The sequence below is a fragment of the Macaca fascicularis genome, chromosome 3, assembly GCF_037993035.2.
Source record: "Macaca fascicularis isolate 582-1 chromosome 3, T2T-MFA8v1.1".
Classification (NCBI taxonomy): domain Eukaryota; kingdom Metazoa; phylum Chordata; class Mammalia; order Primates; family Cercopithecidae; genus Macaca; species Macaca fascicularis.
Window position 1 is genome coordinate 93,711,887 of NC_088377.1, and position 27,654 is coordinate 93,739,540.

A 27,654-nucleotide genomic window follows, 5' to 3' on the forward strand; every position below is an offset into this window, starting at 1 on the left:
ATATGAGAAGTAATTTCTCTCCAAACATCCCCTAAACATTTATGACAGTTAATAAGCACAAGGAAGATGGCAAATGAATGGCTTCCATGTGTAAAAAAGAAGAAAGGGTAGAGCTTTGATTTTAGGTCTAAAGGCAGGACAGAACCAGCTAGAAAGCCCCTCTCTGACTCAGGCAACAACGCCAGAAGGCTGGAAAGCACCATGAGATAAGCCATGAGAACTGTGAGGAGGGCAAGTGTACATGGGGCGTGATTTACCCAAATCTGTAAGGAACAGGAACGCCCCCAAGGGACAGACATTAATTATTTTAACAAGCAATTATTCTGATGAACAAAGGACATCGCATGCCATGAATAATTTATTTGATGATTTTTACTCATCTGCTTTAAAAATATTTCTTAAATACTTACCACCTAACCAGGCACATATGTTACAGGTGTTCATTTAAAGGTAAATAAGGCTTGTCCCATCTTTGTAGTCAATTGCAATTAAGGCAGATGAGACAAGTGAACAAATAATGGTAATGCAAGGGAGATATAGCAATGACAGGTCTCCCACAGAGCCATGGGGTTCCGAGGAAAAAGAGTTCATGGAAGTGATCAACAGTCACTTCCTTTGGGGGGTAACGCATGGGAGACTGGGGTGATAAAAGGGGTATAGAAGAAATTAGGAAGATAACTGACCTTCAGGGAAACGTACTCATATTGACAGAGAAATAACCTGTGAATATAGGGAAAGTCAAGGAGATGTGTTTTCCAGTGTAGTTACACCTTTTCAAACTTAATCATGTTTTTTTTTTTTTAAAGGCTAGTCCTTGTCATTAGTGTAAAAATACTAAAATACTTACTAATAGGGATAGTAGGAAGTAACCTTTGAGAAGTAAGAAGTAACTATATGCCAAGCATTTACTGAGTGTTGTATAGATATTCTCTCATTTAACCTCCTTGTGAGGTAGGGGGTATTAGTCTCTGCATTTGTGGTTGAGAGATCCAAGAGCAAATAGACAGAACAAGAATCTTGACCAAGGTTGCTCAGCCAAGAGTGGTAGGGTCTGTTTTCACGGAACCTTATGTCATATCATAACAAAGACATGTTCTTGCCTCCCATAATTTGGGGAGCAAGAATGCTTCTAGCCCACAACTCCCAAACTTTGTGTTGTTTTTATTCTTTGCGTGGGAACATGGCTCACTCTAACCATTGTACTCTGTGTGAGAACATAGCTATGGGATGGAGAAATGACTAAGAACCAAAGAAGTCTTCCCCATGTGGAGGTGTGGCCTGCCCTGTTTCACTGACCCATCATATGCCTCCTTAGGGTCCCCATAAGCCCAGACATCTGGAACCTCCTGAGCCCCAGCCTCAGTCCCCTCTTCCCTCTGCTACAGCCTCTGTTGTCTTTACCTGGAACACATCCAGAGATAACCCAGCCAAAGCAGGTTTATGGGAGAGAGAACCTTGGTCATCCCCCAGATGTCAACATCAGAAAAGAAAAAAATAGATATGTTTAAGTGCCCTCCACCCAGTCTAGTCATCTCTCAATAAAAGTATCTGGAATTTTCTCTCGATCAAGGCTTTTATGACAATAACAAAAAGAATTAGTTAGGTATAAACAATGAACAGTTTACTGTGCCTTTAATGAAAGCTTAAATTTTTACATATTGACTCTATAAACCTCAACTACCTTTTGGCCCCATGAAGTTGCCATAAAAGAAATACCAATCTGATATTTAAAATTAATTTCCAGGTAGTTTAAATCTTTACTGGAGTCACTCAAGGAATGCAAGAGGAATCCACTCACCATGCCCAGCAAACAGATAAAAATGTGTTTCCTCATTTCTTTCCACTTACAGCTCGCACACACCAGTAGTTGCCCTGCATTTCCTAAATCTAAACTTCCCCGAAACTTGACCCACACTTAGCTCCTGCTCCCAGACTCTGTTCGGTTGTTCTTAGTTTCTGTTGGGAGATGAGAGGGAAAGCTCCCTCTTCCTTTCTGCATCTGTTCTGTCCTCCCACCAGGGGTTTACTCCTTTATCAGTGTAAAATCCCACTAGCTCTCCAATCTTGCAGAAGTTTCTACTCATCATCCTGATCAGTGCCCAGCAGGCAGACAGGATCTTCCATCAAGCATGATAATGGGGTAAGGGGAAGAGGAAAAGTTGAGAGTCTTCAGACATGAATGGTTTCTAACTCATAAGCATTATGCGGAGAAATTCTGACGCCATCTCACAAAGTAAGTGATCATCTAGGTATGGCTTATATGAAAATCATCTCTATCCTGAGCTAGTCTTTATTGACCTAGTACCTTTTTGTATTCAGTTCTCTATTACTACTTACAAAAAACGCATAGTCTACTGAAGCAACTTCCTTAGTGTTGACTCTAAGTCCTGCCCTTACCTGTTATATTTCTGACGAGGCACACACTGTAGCTGGTTGTTCACCTCCCTGCAGGAACTTTTCTTTCTTTGTGTTTGTGGGACCCCAAGCTCCCTAGCTGTTCCTCTCAGAATGCTCTTTTTGCCAGCTGTTTCTGTGTACTGTGCCTGTGTTCACTGCCACTCAGCTGGAGTGGAGAAGAATATACTAACTCCTTTTGATGGAAAGGGAAATTCTCTGTTTGGAATCTGAGTTGCAATGGATTCCCCCATTAAGCAGAAACAGAGGCAGCATGACGCTGCATGCCTAGGATCGCCATTTGCTATGTCCTTCCCAGCAGTAGTTACAGCTAAACTATCCATATATCATTGTATAAATTATGCCTGCAGATAATCTGTGCTAGGCCAATCTCCTTATTAAAGGAATAAAAAGTTATAAAGTATATAAAATGTCAAAGAGATTAGCATATGATGGAGGTCCTCGTCTTGTGGAATCAGGAAAATGAAAAGAATGTTGACCCAGAAGCAGCACTTCTGAGAGGTGTATACAGCTCCTGTGGGCATTTTGGGCACATGTCCCTTGAATCCAAATACTTATCCACAGAATTAGTGGATTTCTCTATTCAACTGGATCTCCAGAATGTGCTGGCTACCATCATGATCAGCCTTCTGCTATGGGTATCAACAGCGTTCTTGGAAAATGTACCTTGTGAAAGCATCAGGAGAGAAAATGGCTCCTTCCCTTTCATTCTTTGTTTATGCTCTTTGTCCTCTCAAAATTTATTATCCCCTTCATAAGACAACTTTAATTGAAATTATATGCATGCATTAATTACAAACATAACCCCTTAGCTTTACAAACCTTTAGTTCTTTCAGTTGAGTTGATGTTAACAAAACCTGTTTTCTTGAGTCTTGGGCTTCAGAAAATTCAATAAGTGATATCCCTTAAAAAAAAAATTGGGATTTTTCTTCAGTGTGATTCAGGAAGGAATTGAGTAGGTCAAAAGCAGAAAAAAAGGTCTGTGGGGGTTAAGAGCTTGGCAATAGAGCAGTATAACTGTAAATAGGAAGAAAAAAGTATTTTTAAAAGATTCAAAATAGCTACTGGGCATCTGAGGTGGGAAGATTACTGGAGGCCAGGAGTTTGAGATCAGCTTGAGCAACATAGCACGACCTCATCTCTAAAAAAAATGTTTGTTTAATTAGCCTGGCATGGTGGCATGTACTTGTAGTCCTAGCTACTCAGGAGGCTGAGATGGGAAGATTGCTTGAGCCCAGGAGTTTGAGACTGCTGAGATTGCTGTGAGCTATGATCATGCCACTGTACTCCAACCTGGACAACAGAACCAGACCCCGTCTTTAAAAAAGTAAAAATAAAAAAGTTAAAAAAAATTAAAATTAAAAATAGTACTTCATGTTCAGATCACTTTCCAAAGCAATTCATATAACAGGAAAATCCTGCTTACATTAAAGAAGCCAAAGATCTAATACCACATGTAGAAAGATGGGAAACAATACCAAAATGTTTACAAGAAGGAAGGACTTCTCATTTGAAAGCAGCATTTAAAATCCCAGAGTAGGCATGATAGAGTGAAAGGAAGTCTGTATTTTCAGTTATAAGGATGCTCATTCTGTGTTATTCCAGGTGGAACATTTAGCATTCCTCAACCTCATTTATGTGCTCAAGTTGAGTTGGACTAGTAGATCTCTGAAGTTCTCTCCCACGCTCACTGGGCATGGTTATTGGGCAACATGATGCTACTTCATGATGCTACTTGGTTTAGAAGTACTGAGGAAAATTGCTCAAGAGAGATGATCCTGCTTCTGCTACCCACTCCTTAACTAGTCTGTACCTTGAGACAAGATATGGCTAATTTTATGGGTCAGAGCCTGATGTTCTTGGAACAGTGTTTGGCCAAGGTATATAGCCTGTGGCATAGTGCAGTCTCATGCACAGTAAGCCCTGTGTTGTGTGATATTGAGTGCTTGACAGGCTGGTAAATAAACGTGGGACTCCATTATTGTCCTTTATGTTTACTATATCTTTCCAGCAAACCCAAAAGAGGAAAACAGGCATCTAAAACCTTAACAAAAATAGCCACCCTTACCCAACATATCTAAACTGAGCATTTCTGGCTGTTCATATCCCCTTGTTCTGAAGGTGGGGCCAGGAGTCAGTCCAGTCAGTAGGGTTCTGCAGGCCAAGGATAAGGATGAAAAACAGGGCAACAATCAGAGCTTTTTCAAAAAAGTAAAAAGTTAAAATTCATCATAAAAAGCAATGAAGGCCAAAATAACCAAAAGCAGCTACCAAAATTATCACACCAAGCTGGAGAAATAAGACTGAGATCTGTAATTAGCAAAAATGAGTGCAAACCAGATGACATTTTCTAGATTAAATTGTTGCTCCCTCTGCCTCCAGCTTAAATTTGGCATATTGAACCAAAGATGTAGCAAATGCTCAGACAAAGCCATTGTTATAAGTGGCACAATAATGCTCTTCAGGGGCATTTAAACACATCTTTAGTGAGAGATGTCCTGGAATCGAAGCGTTAAAGGTTATCTACTCTCTCCTACCCAATAGATGTTATATGAGAGAATAATTTTGAAAAGCAGTGTGACAACACTGAACCAAGTCACTTGGGGCAGTAAAGCCAGATAATTGGAGAGTAGGGAATTGCAGCTAAAATTTGCTAACCTAATTTCATGTTTTGAAAAAGGACACGTAAGTACTAAACACTAATGGGCTTAATAACCTTATTAAATCCATTATTCGCAAATTACATGTGATATAATTGCAGATGATTAGCCCTGTTATAATTATACTTTGCAAAACAAATAATTAACCAGAGAGGTGGTCCTCTGAAGTTGGGTGAGGCTGACTGGAGTGGGATAGTGTCCATAGCAGCAGTTCTCCAAGTGTGGTCCATGGACCCCTGTGGGGTCGCTACAACCCTCTGAAGGGGTCCACAAGTAAAAAACTACTTTCACAGCAATACTAAAACAGTATTTGGCTTTTTACTATGTAGCCATTTGTACAGATGGTACAAAAGCAATGGTAGGTAGAACTGTTGACACATTAGCGTGAATCAAGTGCTGGCACCAAACTCTATTAGTAGTCACTGTGTTCTTCACCTCCACACACTCCCAGTTTAAAACAAGAGGGGAACATCCTCCCTTAAAAATGTCACATAGTACAAAGCAGAAAAAACATTATTAATTTTATTAAATTGATTTTAAAATAATTTAATCTGATGAAATATGAAATATGCATAAAACATTTGTATTGTATAATAAATTAACAAAGTATGATGGCTGTCTTGGGGAAAAGCACTTGTGTAGGCGAGATGAGAGCTGAGTTAACTTTTCATGGAACACCATTTTTGCTGAAAAATTACTTGATAACAAAGCATGGTTTTTCAGACTTGGATATATGGCAGATATTTTATCTAAAATGAATGAAATGAGCTTGTAGTTTCAAGGAAAATAATTGACAGTATTGGTTGAAAATCATAAAATTTGAGTTTTCAAAGAAAATACTTGAATTTTGAAAAATTTCCATCTTCTAGTGTGAACTTGACAGTTTCCTAATAGTCTAAGACTATTCTAATGTGATATGTAGCAATATTAACAAAAATGATTTTTTTATACTATAGCATTAAATGTATCAACATTTGGAATATCTTGATAACTCAGGAACCAATATTTTCTAAATATTAGTGTATGATTTAGATAATGCATTGGTAAAAGATTCATTAAAAGTGCAAGACAGACCAATGCATTTTAATGTAACAAGTGTAAAAGATCGTTGATATAATTTCAGATTCCACCTTGCAACTAATCAATCTTTAAGAAACTACTACTTGTCGAATTCTTGTGTAGAATCAAAGACAGCTATCCATAGTTATCTAAAAAGGATACTGAAGTGCTCCTCCCTTTTCCAACTACATGTGTATATAAAACCAGATTTTCTTTCCTTTTTTTTTTTTTTTTTTTTTTTGAGACGGAGTCTCGCTCTATTGCCCAGGCTGGAGTGCAGTGGTGTGATTTCTGCTCACTGCAACCTCTGCCTCCCAGGTTCAAGCGATTCTCCTGTCTCAGCCTCCCAAGTAGCTGGGACTAGAGACACACGCCGCTACACCCAGCTAAGTTTTTGGATTTTAGTAGAGACAGAGTTTCACCATGTTGCCCAGGCTGGTCACGAACTCCTGAGCTCAGGCAATCCACCCACCTCGGCCTCCCAAAGTGCTGGGATTATAGGTGTGAGCCACTGAGCCCGGCCAAAACTAGATTTTCTTAATATACTCTCGCCAAAACATCATAACAGACTGAATGCAGAAGCACATGACTCTAGCTGTCTTCTATTAAGCCAGACATTAAAGATATTTGCAAAAATGTAAAACAATGCCATCCTTGGAGAGTTTTGGAAAACATATTTGTTTTCAGAAAAAAAGTGACATGTTGACATGTTTATTATAATAATCTAAAATGAACTGATAATGAAATGTACATTTAAATTTCCCAATTTTAATACCTAATGTGATAAACATTGATAGCTTTAACTCACATAAGCAAAAGCTCTCTGAGGTCTTCAATAATTTTAAGAGTGTGAAGTGGTCCTGAGAGCAAAAGTTTGAGAGCTTTTGTTCTAAGGAGTAAGTATAAAAAGGAAACATAGCTGAAGACAGAGAGGCTAGGGGATGCTAGCATTTAGAGATCTGGGCAGAGAAGATTGAAAAGGAACAACCCTGAAAGTAGAAAGAAAACTGGAAGGGCTTAGAGTCCTGGAGGTCAAGGAAAGAAAGTGTGTCCAAATGAGAAGAGACCATCAGCCAAATGCTGGGGGAGGCAGGGGAAGATGAGAGCTGAGAATGACCACTGGGTGTGCAAGACAGGGACATGGAGAGACCTGGAGCAGAAGCATTTCAGTGGGGCGAAGCTGGAAGCCTGATTGGAGAGAATGGGTTCAGGAGGTGATGACTTCAGCATGGGTGAGCATGCACAACTTTTAATGGGTTTTGCTTCAGAGAAATGGGGCAATAGCAGCAAGGGAATAATAGATCCGGAAGACTTGTTAAAATGGAAAATCCTGCAGCATACTTGTATTGATAGGATGACCCAAAAGGCAGAGAAAGGGAATGAAGGAAAGAATGAGGTCTAGGGAAGGCAAGAAGGGATGGGACCCATGCATAAGGAGGCACCATCCTTGGGCAAGAAGGACCATCTGTAGACACGGTGGATCCTGGTGGAGGGACTCTCCCTGCCATATATTGACAAATCCCTTCACCTGCAATGACTTCCCCTTTTCCCTATTTATTTTTAAATTTTCATTATTAATTACTCAAAATATGAATATATTTTCATTTTACAAAAAATATTAATGTGTATAAAGTAAACGCCGAAGTCCCCACTTTTGGTCCCCAGTTTTACTCCCTTTCTTAGAAGAAAGCCCTGTGATCAGTTTAGTGTGATTCCGTCCAGGCCCTTTCTGTGTATTTTCATTTGTACGTGAAGAAATGAACACTTTGTTCGGATTTTTCCATAAAGTCTATCATATTGTATATAACATACTGTAAATCAGTGCTCCACTTTAACAATACTTCTTGGAGCTCTTTTCCTTCTTATCCAATACTGCGTAGTGTTTCATAGTATGGTTGTTTTTCTCTCCTACAGGTAGACATCCAACTTATATCCAGAGTCTCATTACTCTTCAAAATGCTGCAATGAGCATTTTGTACTGACTCTTTGGAATATGTGTGAGGATTTCTTAAGAAAAATTTATGGGATCCAAATGTTTACATTTTTAATTTTAATAAGGCCTCCAAAAGGGCTATACTAATTTATATTCCCACAATTAGTATATGAGAATATTTGTTTTCCTACACCCTGGCCAGTAGTGGATATTGTTCATCTTCTTAATTTTTTCCACTGTAACATCGTTGTATTGTTGTTCTCACTTGTAACCTCCTGATTACTAGTGAGTTTGAGCATCTTTTCATAGGCATCACCCGTTGTCTCTGTCCTATCCTCTGTCTCTGTCCTAGACAGCATGTTGCCCTCTGCCCATGCTGTAGCACCTACCCCTCAGGGATCATCCCCCAGCCTCTCTGTCTTCAGCTATGTTTCTTTTTTATACCCCTCCAGACAGCCCCTTCATACTGACCCCCATCTAACTGGATGATTATTTTCTGAGATCCTATCATGTCCTACAATACCAATGTCACCTCACTTATAATACCTGTTTACTAATTGTCTCACGCTCCACCTTCCCATGCCCAGACTCTGAGCATCCTGAGTGTGGGAATCAGGTGACTTCATTTTGTAGCCCTCTTACCTGGCACAGTACATGACACATGGCAGGCGCTCAATAAAAGAACTGCTAAACCAACTCATAAGGATATCAGTTTGCCCTTGTAGAGTGCTTTACAATCTGCAAACCTCCTTCATGTGCATTTTCTCAGATTGTCTAAATCAAATAAGATTTGTTGGGATTAGCCTTTTGGGGGAAATGGTAAGGACAAAGGCAAAGGAGTATAGCTGAATTAGGAACTGCATGATGTGATATGTAAAAATAAATCAGTGTCACTTAAACCCTTGGAATTCTAAGTGTGTCCTATAATAAGTATTCTGCAAGATATTAGCAAAATTAATTAAAATATTAAATCACACAATTAACATTAAAATATTATCCATATGTAATCAACAAATAGGAGAAAATGAATTTAAAAGAAACATCAATTCAGTAGCCAAGTGGAAAAAATGAAACAAAGAGGAGATTTGCTAAGAAGTGAATTTGGCTAATGATAAGTCAAACCTTGATGTGAATTTTTGCCCAGAATGATACAACTTTACAACCCAGATTAATCAAAGTAAATGAACACTCTACAAATTTCTCTAGTGGAATCGTTGTAACTGACTGAACTTGAGACTTTTAGGCCACCTCAATACTTAAATACAGATCACAGAGATAATTCATCAATATTCTTCATAAACTCTTCTATGAAATACGAGTTCCACAAGATGTTAAAGGGTACTAACACACATTTCTTAAAAGACGTGTTAAGTCAAACAAGTTTTGGAAATGTTAATTTAAATAAAGGGAAACAAGTTTATTTGGTATAAGTCTTATTATAGCCTTCACTATGCCAAAAAGCATTGTATATCCTCAAAAAAGTATAAAATATTCAAAAATATATAAAACATTTCCTAAACTTATTTGACCACAGAACGATGTAGAATTCGTAAGTGTGTTTTATGAGAAAAATTCAAAGAAACTGGTGTTTCACAGAATATCCTTTGAGAAATGCTGTTTAGGTCATTAAAACCATCTGCTATGTCACAACTAACCTTTTCAGGTGTATAAGCATCCACAGCCTTAAATGTCTCCATTTTATCACAGTTTAACGTTTACCCTAATACAGTGGCCTAGAATCAAATCTGGGGCTGGGAAAGGCCAGGATGGAGAAAGCTACAACTGCTTCAAGCTCAAAGAACAGGAGGGGAGGAAATCTCAGTGAGAGGTTAACCTAACAGGTAGGAAGCCTTGTCTGAGTCTAGTAGCTCATGAATTATTGAACACAATGCCTCTGAAGTCTATTTCCCTGTACTATTTTTCTGGTCCAAATTCAAAATTTATCATGCCGTCCTGCTAATCTTTTTGTATGTGAACTCCCAGGACCTCCTCTGTAGCCATCCTCACCTCTGCATAATTAGCCTATTGCCAGTTCTCTGAGTCCACAGTGAGTCATATTCTGTATGTTTATCACTCTCTGAGGCTGCATCTTAGTTGTTCTATGATGCAGTGAGTTAGGGGTTACACAGAACTCTGGGATGTGGCTAATATCAAAGGACTGAAAGGAATCTTAAAAGGTCTTCAGTCTATCTCCCTGGCCCCATGCTGGCCTGACCTCCATCCGCATTAGAAAGACAGTTATCCACCCTTTTCTTAAATTTTCCTAGCAGAAAAGGTCCCTGGATAAAGTCTTAAAGCCTGTCTAGTCTCTAAGTTACCTAATTTTATCCTAATTTACTCCCCGTCCTAACCCTTTACATCAAATGTTCCCAGGTATTTCTCACCAACCCTACTGCTGGAGCCTGTTTTTTTGACTTATTCCCTAAGATTCAACTTAACAGAGCCTCATAATTTATACCCAAGCAAGTTGTGCCTCTGGGCAGAGTCAGAAATTGCCTAACAGGAGGATCACCTGCGGTCAGGAGTTCGAAACCAGCCTGGCCAACACGGTGAAACCCTGTCTCTACTAAAAATACAAAAATTAGCCTGGCATGGTGGTACACGCCTGTAATCCCAGATACTCAGGAGGCTGGGACAGGAGAATTGCTTGAACCCAGGAGGCGGAGGTTGCAGTGAATCGAGATTGCACCACTGCACTCCAGCCTGGGTGACAGCGTGAGAATCTGTCTCAAAACAAACAAACAAACAAACAAAAAACATTGACTAAGAAATTTAATCAGAATATGCTACATCAGTCTTACTTGACTCGTATCACATCTGGTTTACCTCAGAGATCTCTGGCAGGCTACAAAGGCTTTGGAAGAACTCCATTTTTGCCTCTTTCCAGGCAGATTCAAGGTTCTGCCTTGAATCAACATAGGAGGCAATCATTTATTCCATTTTAAATCAACCTCTTTAATTTGTCTACATTACTCTTGAGGCCCATTCTTGATATTACTCTGTTTTGTTCTACCGAAATGCGTTGGGGAGGCATTAGGAAGCTCTCAGAGAAAGTGATTTTTTTGTGTTCCCTGAGCCAATGTTGGGAAGAGTAACAGCCATTCTCTTTGAGTTTTACTCATTTTGAATTATGGTGCTGGAAGTCAAAACCCAACCAGTGTGTTTTCACATGAAATGCCTGTACTGCCAGGCCCTCCAGTAGAAGGAGCTGGTGAAACTGGAAAGTTAACATGGCTAACTTCCACACCTGTGCCCGGAGTTAAGGATTCGGTTCTGTAGGCATTGGGCAAAGTGTGGAGTAAAGAAATTTAAAGTACCCCTCTTGTGCATCCCTCAACTTACAAGCCCGAAAGCAGTCACCTCCTCCTAGCACATTGGACTGGATTTTGATATACGCAACAGAACAGAAAGAGTAAAATACAAGATCACACTGGGACACTGGATTTTTGTGGAGGAAGGAGAGCAAGAGGAGGAGGATTTAAGACCAGAATGATCGTGATAGTTTAACCTCATTATGCATAGCATCCTAGTAGCCTCAGCTTGTCCTATGACTACAAGCTCAAGACCCTGCATATATATAATTTTCTATAAAGCTATCTTCTCAATTTGCAGACATATCAAAATATTATATTGATCTCACTATATACTCAGGATTTCTGAACACTCCTTGAGAAATGCAATTCCTAAAATGTGTAAGAGAGATTATAGATTTGGGATGGGGATGAAAGAAAGCAGTATATTTTACTATGTGAAATACTTTCTAGTGCTTGGTACAAGACTTTCATCCCAAAATTCTGGATACTATTTCTAGTCAGAAATGTTAATAAAATGATCTCTTATTGGAAAAGATTTCTATATTCTTATAATGAAAGGTGCAACTAACTGTATCCATAATATTAATACCCACACTATTTACTCTTCATGAGTAGGACATGAGCAAAACAATATTTTGGTACATAAATTCCATTCTTAGAATGATCAAAAATACATTTGTGACTAAATAGGTAAGGATTACTTCCCCAAAGAAAAATGACTCCTCTTTATTGACCATAAAATTATTTTAGTATCATACTCAGATCCAGTGTCCATTTCCCATCTGTTTTGCCAAAATATAATAAAATATTCAAGGCAGAGGGCATAAATGATGCAGTGTATAAGGTATCCATTTCAGGCTTTTGAGTAGGCTTTTGAGTAAGATAGCAGATTGAACACAAGCATTTACATCCCTCCCTTGAAAAGCCCTACTCTAACAATAGTAAATGAATTTGTCCATGAGGACAAAGAGAACAAGAAGAGCCAACAGCCACAAAACGTTAGAAGCTAGAAATCAGACAGATGAGTGGTAACTGACTTAGTAGATTCAGGAGAGCTGCATTCTAAGCTGGTGGGAGGGAATGCCAAGAAGCAGCCCAGTTCACACTGCAGAAGCCCCGGAAGACTTAGGGATTGGTTACATGTGGGAGTTCTAGTAATGCAGGTGAGACTAAACCAGAAGTATTGGTTGGAAGATTGCTGAAGAGCAGTTAGCTCCTCAGACCCCTTCCAACTCTCCACAGGTGGTCAACTGCCCCTTCCTTACTCTGGAGTAAGACTAGAGCTTTGTTCTCTGGAAATGCCAAAGACAAGGGCCTCTGGACTCGAAGACACCAAACATAAATGAGGAGAGGAGTGTCCTGTGAAAACGCATGAATGCTAAATGTTGAGGACCCTTCCCCGCATGCCCCAGAGTGCTGCCAACCCAATCTGTACTCTCCTGGCTGCAGACTAGAAGACCCTTCCCTGTGGAATGTGAACATCCCAAGAGGAGAGTCCCACAGATGCTGACAGCAGGGTTTTCCAAAAAAGGCCCAGACAGCTCATCTTGCAGTGAGGGCTGTAGTCAACAAGCACAACCAGGGGCCCAGTTTTCAATCAAAATCAATCAGTTTTTTAGCTGGCAACCAGTTTCAATATTTAAAAATAAGCCTATAACCCAGGATCATCACACATCTGAAGGAAACCTCAAACATGAAAGACAATGCAAAAACAAAGGGGAAAAAAGCAACTTAGAGAAACACAGACTATGTACTAAGGGAGATAAAACTTTTTAGAAAGTTTAATAGCCTACATATTAAAATAACTGAAATTAATATCTTCAAAAAGATAAAAGATTCTATACCAGACAAATGCTTCAGAAAAGGATAAAAGAAGATGTTATATTCATAAAACAATAACATTAAAATTAAAAAGATATCCAGAGAACCAATAAGGTCATTTGTAAAGTATTCTGGTAATAGCAGATGACATTCATAGAATGATTAAAAAATAAAGTTGAGGATATTATCCAAAAAATGGAGAAAAAAGACCATGACATGAAACTAGGACAGAGAAACAGGGAAAATTACAAGACCAGTTCAGATGACCCAATCGTTGTAGGAAAAAAGAAAAAGGAAGAAATCATCAATGAAATAATTTAAAGACATCTCTCAAAACTGAACATCATGAATTTCCAAGTCAAAAGGATTTATCAAAAGTCTAACACTGTGGGTAAAATCAGACACACACCAAGCCTGCCATCATAACATTTCAGAACACTTGGAATGAAATACCACCATAGGCTTTCAAAAGATAAAGACACAGAATTGCTTCATACTTAACAACGCTGGGGAGGCTGAAAGCCAAAATCAGTCAATTCCTTCAGACTTGTGAGGGAAAAAAATCGTAACTGTGATGGTTAATACTGAGTGTCAACTTGATTGGATTGAAGGATACAAAGTATTGATCCTGGGTGTGTCTGTGAGGGTGTTGTCAAAGGAGATTAACATTTGAGTCAGTGGCCTGGGAAAGGGAGACCCAACCTTAATCTGGGTGGGCACAATCGAATCAGCTGCCAGCGTGGCTAGAATAGAAGCAGGCAGAAAAAATGTGCAAAGAGAGACTGGACAGGCCTCCCAGCCTACATCTTTCTCCAGTGCTGGATGCTTCCTGCCCTGGAACATCAGACTCCAGGTTCTTCAGTTTTGGAACTTGAACTGGTTCTCCTTGCTCCTCAGCCTGCCTACAGCCTATTATGGGACTTGTGAGAGTGTGAGTTAATACTTAATATATATATATTCCATTAGTTCTGTCCCTCTGGAGAACCCTAATACCTAATACAGATTTATGTTATCGTTGTGTAACAAACTGCCCCAAACTTTCGTGGCTTAAAACAATAGTCATTTTATTATATCTCACAATTTGGGGGGTTCAGGAATTCAGGCAGAGCTTGGCTGGCCAATTATTCCTCTCTATATGACATTATGGTTACTCGATGACATCACCTAATGGCTGGGCTGGGCTGGAGGATCTAAGATGGCTTCACTCACATGATGTGCCTGGGAAGGGACAGCTGGGAAGGCTGAGTTCAGTTCAGCTATGTAGGGCCTTTTTTTTAAATAGGGTTTTATTTTTAAGCAGTTTTAGGCTTATGAAAAATTTGAGGTGATTGAAACATGGAGGCGGATTTCTCATGCATGGTTTAGCACCATCCCTGTTGGTACCGTCCTCAAGATAGTGAGTGAGTTCTCATGAAATCTTGTCATTTAAATGTGTGTAGCACATTTGCTTGCTCTCCTACTCCTGCTTTTTCCATGTGACATGCCTGTTCCCCTTTGACCTTCTGCCATGACTAGAAGCTTCCTGAGACCTCCCCAGAAACAGATGCTGCTAAGCTTCCTTTATAACCTGCAGAACCATAAGCCAATTAAACTTCTTTTCTTATAAATTACCCAGTCTCAGATATTCCTTTATAGCAATATTAGAATAGGCTAATACAATGATAAATACTTAGAAAATTAAGGAAAGAAACAAAAGGCAGTTATTAACTCTACAGAAATAAAAAAGTTAGAAAGAAAATAGAAAGCAATCATTGATTAGTTGTCAATAGCTAAATCCTCTTCTAGAGTAGAAAGTGAACAGATAATGTTAAAGACTAACAATCAAGAAGTAGCCTTAAAAGTACATTACTTAGAGATGAGGAGAAAAATATCAAAAGACCCAGCTAATTAAGGCTGGAATTAGTTGCCTGTGGAAATGGAGAAATGGAGAGTGGAGGGAGGTGTGGGGTTGCTATTTGTCATCACAAATCTTATATACACACATAGGTAAGTTATTTGGTTCTATGAGACTCATCACCTCAAGTCTTTGTTGATTTTAGCTTCTCAATTAGACTTCCTTTGGCCACTCTAATTCTCATTTCCTTTTTTCGTAGAATTTATAACTTTCTACATACTCCATCATTTGCTTTTTTATAATGTTTAGTTCTTTTATTTGTCTTTTCCTGTTGAAATATCAACAACACAGAAGCAGAGATCATGTATTTTAATTTTCCAGTATAACTCAGTGCCTAGAATAAAACTTGGAATGTAGCAGGTGCTCAATAAACATCTATTAAGTAAATTACTTTTTAAGCTATGTGCTTGGGTAGCTTTGATTTTAAAAAATAAGTACATTATTCACCTCAAAATTATACTACAAAGCAAAAATCTCACACTTAAAATATTGCTCAAGCATCATGGCTTTCTATTAAAAAACACTATCGTTGGTTTTCTCAGACTTCAAAAAAGGGACACTATTTTCTATGCATCTTGAATGCCCGAACACAATATATGCTTACCTTTCTGAAGCACTGAGATAGTTGCCAAGCACTGTAATACAATTAGTAAGATTTCATATAACACTTAATAATTGGTGATTGTATGTAAGGTTGTGAGATGTGAACTTATAATAATGAAAAGAAGATAAAATATATTTGAAGATTACTCAAATATTTTGGACTAAGTTATTATTTTTTAGTTTACATCTGGTCTTGTTTTAAAGATTTTAGGAAGCCTATGAAAGTTTAGAGAACATAACATTTAATTACATTTAAACTAAATTTTGTTGCATTAATTAAACTACTTACATCTAAATTAAGCAAAAGAAAATGAAAAATCAAAGATGAGACAAAAGGGAGCCAAGAAAATGACTTAGAATATGTAAAATTATAGCTTGATACTGGTGTCAAATTTGTCTGTAAGCTCTGTGTTTATTAGTATTAGATTCAAGGAACAGAGATTCAACATATATGAGTTTATTTCTCTCACACAGAAAAGGTTTAGAAAATGTGCAGTCTGGAATTGATATGGGAGCTCAACTCCACCCAGTTCTCGGGAACTCCTTCCAGCTCACCCCTCTGCCTTCTCAATGTGGACCTTATTCCCATAGTTTAAGATGGCAGCATTCCTATTCTGGGCAAGAGACTGGAGAAAGGGTACAAAGAAGGAACGAGAATCACCATCCAATGGCTTCCTAAGAAGCATTACCAGAAATCGCCACTGGATAGTTCTAATCCCATCTCATCTCACCCAGAACTTCGTGATGTGCCACTCCTAGCTGCAAGAGAAGCTGGAAAATGCAATCCTCATTCTAGACAGACATGGGTCTTGCTAAAAATTCCATTACACTGCATGAAGGGAGAATAAAGCTGAAAGACAATAACAGTGTCAACCACAGCTTCATAGCAACCAAAAAAAAAGAAAAGAAAAGAAAGGAAACATGGTCAGGTTCAAAATAACAGAGCTGGTAAAGATGAGCAATTGCTCAAGAAATGTACAGCAGCTCTTGGTAAAAAGTATTTGAAAGGGATGACTCTAGAGGTCTTTGTACAGAATAAAAAGTTTTATGTCTTCAACATTATTCTTCAACAGTATTCTTATGACACCCATACAACTCACTTTCATAGAACTGCTTCTCATAACAACTGCCAATACTACATTCACAGTTCAGAGAAAACTTGTCAGCAGAGATTTGATTTTTTGAGTTCATTTTAACTGTATTTTTTTTAAAAGCACGATGAAAACATGATTTTTTTAAACTTCTTTATGTGACTATCCTGACCTTAAATATATACATATATATTTGTTTCAGGATTGAAGAAAAATCTATTTACCTTCGCTTATGGAAAAGAAACCACTGTAATCACAGGGACTACCAGAATATTTCAAGAAATGGTACGTAACTTTCCATTTAAGCCTTCATCAGTGTCCCTGTAGTGATTGATTTTATTTCATAAGTACCTCAAATGCTGAGATTCAGATAACAAGGATCACAGAATAAAATTAACAGTCTCCTTTCCAACACCATTGCCCTCTCTGAAAGAAGGGCCCTGTGCTTAGAGCCATTTACCCACAGCAAAGGAGAACAAAAACAACCTGCAGTCAAGGGATTGACCAAGAGAGCAGATCATTCGTCCAACAGCAAAGTTCTAGCAAGGCCAAGGCACAGGATGTTTGAGGCTCAGGAGGCAAGACCTAAATGCGCAGTAGCAGAACAAGAGCTGAGCAAAACTAAGGTCATTGCAAAAGCTCTGCCCTCTCAGATGGTGCAAGGTCTCCCATGTTTCTGCTGGAGTTGGAGTTTTCAGTTTCACCTGTGTGGGTTTCAGCCTTCCACCTTGGACCTGGAGGTGGTCTATTGCCACAAGATTCTGATGAAACTTCTGATTGATAAGCCATGGCCTGGCTAACGCCTAAGGAATTGCCAAGTAATGTTTTGTAACACCGTAATGCAGAGATGGTAAACAGTGTATGTGTTGCCATTCTGTCTTCCTAAGCCTGGGAAAGATATTGCTAATCAGCCTTGGCACTCTTGTCTGCTACACTCTGATTCTGCCTCAGCAGTTCTTGAAACACAGCACGTCTGACAATCATCATCAACAAATTAGGCTTGGCACATGAAGTTAAACCTATTTGCCATCCCTGTGCTATCTCTAATTAACAAAAGATGTTGAGGAATTTTCCAAGCAGCAAGCGTTTAAACTAAATACGTGACCTATAAATAATGTATTTCTTATAACAAATATTCTATACAGAATAAATGCTCTCCTGTTCTAAGAACAATATAGATTTTTTTTAGTAATAAAATAATTTCTGCCGTTAACTGAGCTCTTACCAAGTGCTAAGAACACTTTATGTTTATTTCTGTTAATCCTTTTAACAACAGACACTGTAAGGCAAGTATTATTACATTTCTTCAGTATTAAGATACTATTGATTGTAATAGCTCTAAGCAGTGTTGAGGGAGGGAAAAGGAAGGAAAAATTACAATGTACCCATTGATTGCAGCATTCAACTCAATACCAAATGTGTTAAGATATACTTCTCAGAATTGGGCATTAAAATAATATTCACACTGTCGCAGTTGGGGAAATGGAGGCATAGAGAAGCCAAGAACCTCTTCCCCAGCCACAAAGAGAGTAAGTTATAGAGGAGACACTTCTACCCACGTTGTCTCACTCCACTCAGATACCAACAAAGATAATACAGTCAATGGGCTATGATCCCAGATGATCTGCAGAAAGAGATCGGCCTCATCCCTCTACAAGTGAACACAACCAATAGTTAATGGACAGTTACAGTCAAATCTGGCCATGTGACTCATCACAGATACAAAGTGAACATTAGGCCTGTGGCTGCACTTTCTTTTTCCTTTAGTGAGATACTCAAACAGCCCCCAACACTGTCAAATACCCTCTGTCAATGAAGATTATAAAAAACAAAACACAAAAAACTCATCTGTGAGAAATGTTATGCAGTCCTATAAAATGATGGCTAAAGGTCAAATATATTTTTATTTAGAAAGACAAAACACTGCCAAAAGAAAAATCAGGATATAAAATTGAATCATACAATTCAGTTTCTACCATATTTTTAAAAGGGAAAAAAGGTAGACTTAGGAAAGATTGGTAGAAAATATAGAAAATCGTTGTGTTTGATAAATTATGGGTGATTGCTTTCATTTTTTTCTGCTTTTCTGTGTCCTGATGATTTTATTTTTATATAGAAACAACCTTTAAAAAATTTTGACAGAAACTGAGTCTAAGGAGTAGCACATGGTTTGTCCAAGGTTCCATAGCCAAAGGTACGAGGTTAGAGCAGGACACTGAGCGATAGGATTCTGCCAGAAATGCAGGCTGCAAGCTGCTCTTTGTTATTTGTGACTCTAATCCAGCATTTCTCCTTCACAATACCCAGGTGTACAAAGTCAACATCACCTTTCTACCCACAATAAATGCAGTGATCTTTCATAAAATCATAAAGACCAGAGTAAGATAATCCAAAAAGTATACCTAGGACAATTGATAGTAAATGGCTGTCCTTTCGTGATCTGCTGTCTTGACAACATTCCTTTAAAATTCAGATCGCAAAGACAAAACGGGGCACAGGAGACAGGAGGAGAACCTAATCATGTCAAAATGTGCTCGAAGGCTGTGGCTTTTGTCAGACTTTTGTCTAATGAATAGATGCCGGGGAAGAGGGGATATTTTCTTCCTTTTCTTTGAATTTGCAGTCCTTAGAAATGCGTAAAATGTATACTTTGTCTAGTGTTCTTTGACTATCCTCGACTATTTTTCTAAGACTGTAATTCTAAAAAGATTTTTTGTAGTTTCTCAGTTACTCATTATTTAATGTTCTGGTTTTATTCTCCAGCCCCTCTTCCTATTTTCTCTTGTATTTCCTTGCTATGGACTTTCTTTTGATATCATGCAGCATGTAACCTGACTACCCACGCCAAATTACTTCAATTATTCTCCAAGGTTTTTATTAGATATAGGAAAAGTCAGCTTTTCACATTCTGCATATTTATAGGGCTACACTGATTTTTCAGAACCAGCAAGAGAAAAAGGGGAAAAAGGGAAGAGTTGAATAGAATACTAAAGTGTTTCTAAAAAATTCAGTAGTAAGAATTAAAGAAACAGCTCCTATTTTCATCCTGATCCTTATGTAAGAGATTTCAAAAACATCTATACGTAACTCTATCATGAACCCCGGTCAGTGATTATAACACATTTTTTTATTTTTTTGAGACAGAGTCTCGCTCTGTCACCCAGGCTGGAGTGCAGTGGTGCAATCTCAGCTCACTGCAACCTCCACCTCTGGGGTTCAAGCTATCCCCCTACCTCAGCCTCCCAAGTAGCGGGGATTACAGGCACGCGCCATTACACCCAGCTATTTTTTGTATTTTTTAGCAGAGACAGGGTTTCACCATGTTGGCCAGGCTGGTCTCAAACTCCTCACCTCAGGTAATCCACCAGCCTTGGCCTCTCAAAGCGCTGGGATTACAGGCGTGAGCCACTGTGCCTGACCCTATAACGCATATTAAAATGGAGAATGGGGAAGTCATCTTTAATCCAAGGAATGATTCTCTGCTGCAGGGGTTAGGAATGGCAAGGGTCCTGCCAAGTCTTGTTCACAGTCAACAGAGGGAGGGGCTTGCAGTGGCTCTCAGAACTTCCTAGACACCGAAATGGCCCAAGGTGGGGGGCAGCCAGCACATAGAAGAGGGAAGGACACAAGAACTGCAGAGCTGGCTGGCTCCTCTGGTCCTTCTCTGAGATGGAAATTAGGGCCCCGAAAACAGAGAGCAGAGCCTTTCCTCTCCTGATTGCCTCATATAATTGTCTCTTTTCCTTGAAGTATAAAGTAGACTGGTTTTGAATTTGGGTCCAGGAATTGGTGTGTGGCTTGGGCCAATCACTGAATGTCTCTTGCCTGTTTCTGCATCTGTAAAATGGGGATCACGGTTCAGTGAGCACAGTTGCCAAAGGTGACCCTGGATCTCATTCAGGGTTGCCCAAACAACAAACCAGCCTGAGTGGGCCATCTTCCCCATCCTCCTGGGGAAAGGCTGCACCCAAACTCAGTGGGATGAGGCAGTGCTGGAGATAGCTGCCTTCTCATCTTTTGCAAACCCAGCTTTTCCCCATTAAAGCCAGTTCTTTAAATTATGCCATGTGACATTGTGGAATTCATCACAAAACCCGGTGCCTGACTGACCAGATATGGCTTTCCTTGCACACAGGGATGGGAACGGTACATACCTGCGCTTCAGGGGGCTGCTGAAGGCTGAATGAGAAACACAGGGCTTCATAAATGTCCAGCATTAGGGTACCACTGAAGCAGTGTTGCTAATTCCACCTACCACCTGTATTATTATTTACTCAGTGGTTTTGAAAAACATTTGCTTTTTCTTTCTTTTCTTTCGTTCTTTTCTTTCTTTCTTTCTTTCTTTTTTTTTTTTTTTTTTTTCTTTTTGAGACAGGGTCTCATTCTGTCACTCAGGCTAGAGCACAGTGGCATGGTCATAGCTCATCATAACCTCAAACACCTGGGTTCAAGTGATCCTCCCACCTTAGCCTCCCAAATCCTGGAACCACAGGCATTTACCACCACACCTGATTATTTTTATGTTTTATTTATTTATTTTTATTTGTTTTTATTTTTTTGGTAAGAAACAGGGACCTCACTATGTTGTCAAAGCTGGTCTTGAACTCGGGCTCAAGCAATCCTCTTGACTCAGCCTCCCTAAAAGCTGGGATTACAGGCATGAGCCACTGTGCCTGGCCCAATCATTTTTTCAATGTCAAAAGATTTTTTGTCATTGTTAGCAGTAATTTTATTTTTTTTTATTGCTGCATAATAGATGTACAGATCTTCAGGGTACCTGTGATCACTTGATACATTCATATAATCAAATCAGGGTAACTGGGATATCCCTCACCCTAAATATTTACCTTTTCTGTATGGTAGGAACATTCTGATTATTCTCTTATAGCTATTTTGAAATGTACAATCGATTAATGTTAACTACAGTTGCCCTACTAGTCTATGGAACACCAGGTCATATTTCTTCTATCTATCTGTATGTTTGCACCCATTAATCAACTTCAAAAAATTTTTAAGAGAAAGAAGTTGATTTGAAAAAAATAAAAATAAATTCAAAAGCTACATGTTAATAATAAGAAGGCCTCTGGCTCCTAGAGTTAGAGGGCAGCAGAAGGGCTCTAGGATTGGATACTCAGATCCTAAGAGAGAGCAGCAGGCAGGAGGGTAGTTGGGGGCGGCTGGATTGGCCTTGAGTATCAGGCAGAAAGAAGGGGTTCCCTCTGCAAGGAAAAAGCTGGGCTAGGGACAGGAGGCAGAAAGAAGGGGTTCCCTCTGCAAGGAAAAAGCTGGGCTAGGGACAGCTAGGGACAGGATGGAAACTAAGATTGACAGAAGTGAGCAGCAGCAGACGGACTCCTGAGAGGCAGGAGATGGCTGCAGCCTGGGGAGTGGGCTCAGGACTCCACTTGGGGAGGAACCAGGGTGTAAGGGCAGGAATTAACAGGGAGAGGAGACAGTGCTGAAGGCCAGGCAGCTAAAGAAGCCCTGAGGATGGTGGGCTAAGGATTGGAAGGGGCTGGGAAGCAGCCTTGGCTGATTGAACTGGGAACTCTGGGACGTGCTGGGGGTGGAGGCTTAAGGTAGAGGAGAAGTAGATGAGGGGTTTCAGCCTCTCTCCAGCAAAAAATGCCCTCCCTTTAGGGGATACACCATCAGCAAATGACTCTGGCAGCACCCAGCTGAGGAGGCCACGGGGGCAAAAGTGGACCCTGAACTGCCTCCTACCCCTGTGCTGTATATTTCACTCTTCGAGACCCGGGCATTAATCCTGAGGGCCTCATTCTCAGCGAGGACTCAGTAAATACTAGACTTTATTCATCCCTCCCTGTCCTGTGTGATCTCGTGCCCCACGCCCAGCAGAATGCGTCAGCCACTCCACCTGGCTCAGCAGGCCAGCCCTTTGTTCACGCCTCCGTTGTTGCACTTTCCTTGGTGTATGGTTCAGTAATTTGCTTTAAGACTGATGTCCAGTCGCATGGGGAACAGGAGCCACATGGGGCCGATATTAGCTCAGCCTCTGTTTCGCATAGCAGGGACTTATACATCTAACACACATTTTTTTTAAAACCTAAATAATTCAGGAGTCCCATTAAACCTTTGAGAAGAGCTAAAGCACAAATTGTAATTCAACTGAATCCAGCTTGCCAACTTAAAAACCTTAATGGTGGGCAAAAAACACAACTGGCAAGATTATGTTTAATTTAAAATAAAATGTAAGAACCACTACAAGATATTACCTCACACCAGGTAGAATGCTCACTGTCAAAAAGGCAGAAGACAACAAACTTAGGATGTGGAGAAACCGGAACCCTTGTGCACTGTTGGTGGAAAGACAAAGTGGTATAGCTGCTATGGGAAACAGTATGGAGGTTCTTCCAAAATGACAAATTAAACTACCAGATGATCCAGCAGTCTCGCTTCTGGGTATTTATCCAAAAGAATTGAGGATCTCAAAGAGATACGTGCACCCCTGTGTTCATGGAGGCATTCTTCGCGATAGCCAAGAGTTGGAAACAACCTAAATGTTCATCAACAGATGAACGGATCAAGAAAATGTTGTCTCTGCATACACAGTGGAATACTATTCAGCCTTTAAAACAAAGGACACTCTGAACATGCAACAACACAGATGGATCTTGAGGACATTATGCTAAGTGAAATAAGCCAGTCACGGAAGGATGAATACTGCCCGATTCTGCTTACACGAGCCATCTAAGTAGTCAAACTCACAGAAGCAGAGAGTAGAATGGTGGTTGCCTGTGACTGGGGGAAAGGGAGGGAAATGGGGAGTTGATGTTCAACTGGTTTAAAATGTCAATTATGCAAGATGAATAAATCCTGGGGATCTGCTGTGTAACGTTGTGCCTAGAGATGACAGTACTGTACTGTGCACTTAAAAATCCATTAAGAGACTAGTTCTTACTATTAAGTGTTCTTACCACAATAAAACAAAAAAACAGATTAAAGACAAAAAATAAAATCAGGAGTAGAAGAAAAACAAATATTAAAGTGGTATAAAATATAGTTTTAAGTAGGGGCTGGGCCTGGTGGCTCATGCCTGTAATCCCAGCACTTTGGGAGGCTGAGGTGGGTGGATCACTTGAGGTCAGGAGTTTGAGACCAGCCTGGCCAGCATGGTGAAACCTCATCTCTACTAAAAATACAAAAAAGTAGCCAGGCGTGGTGGCGGGAGCCTGTAATCCCAGCTACTCAGGAGGCTGAGGCAGGAGAATCACTTAAACCCGGGAGGTGGAGGTTGCAGTGAGCTGAGATCGTGCCATTGCACTCCGGCCTGGGCAACAAGAGTGGAAACTCTATCTAAAAAAAAAAAAATATATATATATATATATATATATGTGCGTGTCTGTGTGTGTGCATAAATCCAGTAGTTTTATATATATACATATAAATCTGATAGTTTTATTTATATATATATATAAAAATCTGATATATATATATATACATATATATATTTTTTTGTTTTTTAAGTAAATAAAAATCCGTAAGGCACATACTTCTAAAGTAAACAAGACTCATCTGCTTTTGAACACAAACCAATCCCAGGTCTGAATTTGCATTGCGGCTGCCCATGGCCTGCAGAGAAGGCACTGAGATGCACACAGGTACTCTTTACAGTTTCCAAACAAGACTTTCCTCGCTTGGAATATGTTTTTTTCACTGGCAGCCTTCCTCATTTTGTTTTAGCAAGCTTAGCAAAACCTTTGTATAAACACCTGTTTGGGTTGTTTTGTTTTCAGAAATTCAAAAGTGCGTAATGGCATGTTTTCCGGGGAGCAGTCTTCTATTCATACAGCGAGGGAACTCCTCTCTCTGTGCACCCACTTACAGGGAGGGCGGGGAGCAGAGGACTCACATGAAGTGTCTAGATATTAGAAAAAAAAATTGAGAATTTTAACACTTCATGAAAGTGCCTGTGTTTACAGCCTCACCTGCCCCTCCTCCCACCCCCTTATGCAGACCACGTTTGGTCTGGAACCTAGTAGGCTGCCCCCCATTCCCAATCCACACTCTGAAAAAAATCTCATCTTGCTTGTTCCCTTCTTTGGGCTTTGGTTAAACCATCTGCAAAATGGGAGAGAATCTGGCAGACCTAGAGAAACTAGAAAAGGGGCACGATTCAGGCCAGTATATGCAATTCATATTCAGGTCAGGAAGGCTAAGGAGAGGGGAAAGAGAAGGAGAGAGGACAAGAGAAACATGGGCAGAGAAGGGGTGAAGAAAGAGTTTCTGAAGGGGATTGAGGAGGGAGGCCCTGGGGCAGAATCAGAGGGAAGGGAAACTCCAGAAGAGAGGGGAACTGGGTGTGCGTGGTGGATATGCTGTGAGCACACCTCGGTACTGCCTCTGGATGCCTGTTGGATTGTTTTCTCAACACAGCACTGCTCTGAGAATGAACCACAGGAGAAAGTAGGACGATGACTTAGGTGCCCAATGAGTCAGAAAGGCTTGCAAGAGTGAGGAACAGCTCCAGAGAGTTGTCCAGGCCCTGGCTGTTGAGAGACACCAAAATATTTCCCTGCAAAATGTGCCTCTTTGACATAAGGATTATTTTGAGCTAAAGGCCATTGAGAACCAGCAGATGCAAGGACAGTTATTTTATAAAGGAAATTTACATTTGTAAAAGTGTCTCCTGCTCCCTGTACCAGGAAGAGAAGGACTCTTAACACCTGTTATCAGTGGGGAAGGCACCCTACCCTTAAACTTAAATCTGCGTAACAAACCTTACTCAACAACCCCTATTTACCGTATTTTTCCTCCTTACCTTCCCATAACTTGCCTCCCCAACTCAGAAGCCAGAATCCCCTTTCCTTTAGCCTAAGATGATATATATAAACCCAAGTTCTAACTGCCCTTTTGGGCTACACATCACTGGGTGCTCCCATGTATACACGTGCAATGCACATATTAATAAACTTCTATTTCTTTTCTCTTGGGAATCTGCCTTTGGCCACTCTAATGTACCGGGCACCAGCTGCAAAGCCTAAGCTGGGTAAAGGAAAGGATGTTTTTTTTCCTCCTCTACAGTGTCCAGCAGAAGGAGAGATGCTGCCTCTGGGAGATATCCTAACAAGAGTAGACATGAGGGAGCAGTCCATCCTCTGCTGACCTAAAGAAACCTGACAGAAAAAAATTTACTTCCTCAATAGGCAAGAGAATTGTCAAAGGAACTTGCCCTGGGCTCAGAAACACCTTACTACAAGCCAGAAAGAACAGGTTGATGTCCTCACTGGCCCTAGACAGTTAATCATATGTTTTACCCACCAGTATTACCAGGAACCATTGTTCAGGGCCCAATTCTCCGGAGCCATCCATTAGCAGAATGTGTGAGTTTAGCTGGAGAGTTGTTTGAGGTTGCTATTATTACTTTTACAGATTTTTAGTTAATACTAGGTATCTTCTCTAAGCTAGACACTCTGTTAAGTACTTTATACACTCCATCTTCATTTAGTTCACAGAGCAACTCCATGTTACAGAGGCTCACAAAAGTTAAGTAACTTGCCCAAGGTCCTTTAGCTTGTCAGGGGTATACCTTAAGCCCTGTCTGTCTCATACTAAAGGCCATGCTCTCAACTATGCTATACTGTCCACTATTTGGGTTCTGGCTTCTAAAATCACTATTCTGCTGCCTCAGACAGTTGGCAGCAGGGAATCCATATGGGTCTGCAGCAACCTCAATTCTTGCCTCCTCAGAAGAAAGAATTTGATTGGGAGCATCGGGCAGACAGAGAGAACAAGGCACGTTTTAGAGCAGGAGTGAAAGTTTATTTAAAAGTTTTACAGCAGTGGCCAGGCACGGTGGCTCACACCTGTAATTCCAGCACTTTGAGAGGTCGAGGTGGGTGGATCACTTGAGATCAGGAGTTCAAGACCACCCTGGCCAACAGGGTGAAGCCCCGTCTGTACTAAAAATATATAAAAAATTAGACAGGCATGGTGGCGCTTGCCTGTAATCCCAGCTATTCGGGAGGCTTAGCAGGAGAATCACTGGAACCCGGGAGGCAGAAGTTGCAGTGAGCCAAGACCGCTCCACTGCACTCCAGCCTGTGCGACAGAGCAAGACTCTGTCTGTGGGGAGAAAAAAGAAAAAAACGTTCTGGAGCAGGAACAAAAGGAAGTAAAGTACACTTGGAAGAGGACCAAGCAGACGACATGAGACATTCAAGTGCGTAGTTTGACCTTTGACTTGGGGTTTCATATGCATTCCATGTGCAGAGTGGTCTGCCAGCACTTGAGAGGGGGCTCTGTGGAGTGTGTTCACTGAAGTTACACGCGTGCTCACGAAAAGGCACTTTTGCCTTACCAGTCAAGTGTTCCTGGAGGAAGGTCATATACCAGTTAAATGCCATCATTTTGCCTCTTAGTGCCCATGCTTGAGTCCACTCACCAGACTCCTGAGATCTTATGGGGAAGCTGCTGATCACCACTGTCAGGTGTTTTCTATCTACTGGGAGCTGGCTTTTCCCTGGTGCTGGCTGTGACCAATTATTCTTTTAGAGAAGTGGTCGCCTGACACTCCTGGGGGCAGGATGCCTCCCCTGCCCCACTCATGTCTGACTAGCTACCTATTCTGACAAGACAGCAAACACCTGTCCTGGAGTACGATAAATGTCAGAATTAAATACCTGAACCCACAGAACCCAGCACTCTGCCAGTCCTCTTTATCAAAAGAGGCCTTCTTGAAAAGAGACAGAGGCAAAAACAAATGAACAAACAAACAAACAAACAAAAAGTTAAGGATGAAGAGACAAACTATAAATAAGTGTTAATCCAGGCTTAGCTAAATTCAGTTACACATATAAGGACTTATTTTTATAACACTCCCCACCCCGCCATGATCTCTAC

At 40.2% G+C, this 27,654-nt stretch overlaps 1 protein-coding gene across 11 annotated transcripts in view; it reads left to right on the top strand.

The window, feature by feature from the left end:
* Window positions 1–27,654, top strand: part of AOAH (acyloxyacyl hydrolase) — a 206,425-nt gene that overhangs the window by 122,262 nt on the left and 56,509 nt on the right. For all 11 annotated transcript variants that reach the window (XM_074035229.1, XM_065542124.2, XM_074035228.1 and 8 more), the window contains one exon: window positions 16,994–17,076. In XM_074035229.1, coding sequence (XP_073891330.1) covers window positions 16,994–17,076 — 83 coding nt within the window. The remainder of the gene's footprint in view (window positions 1–16,993; window positions 17,077–27,654) is intronic.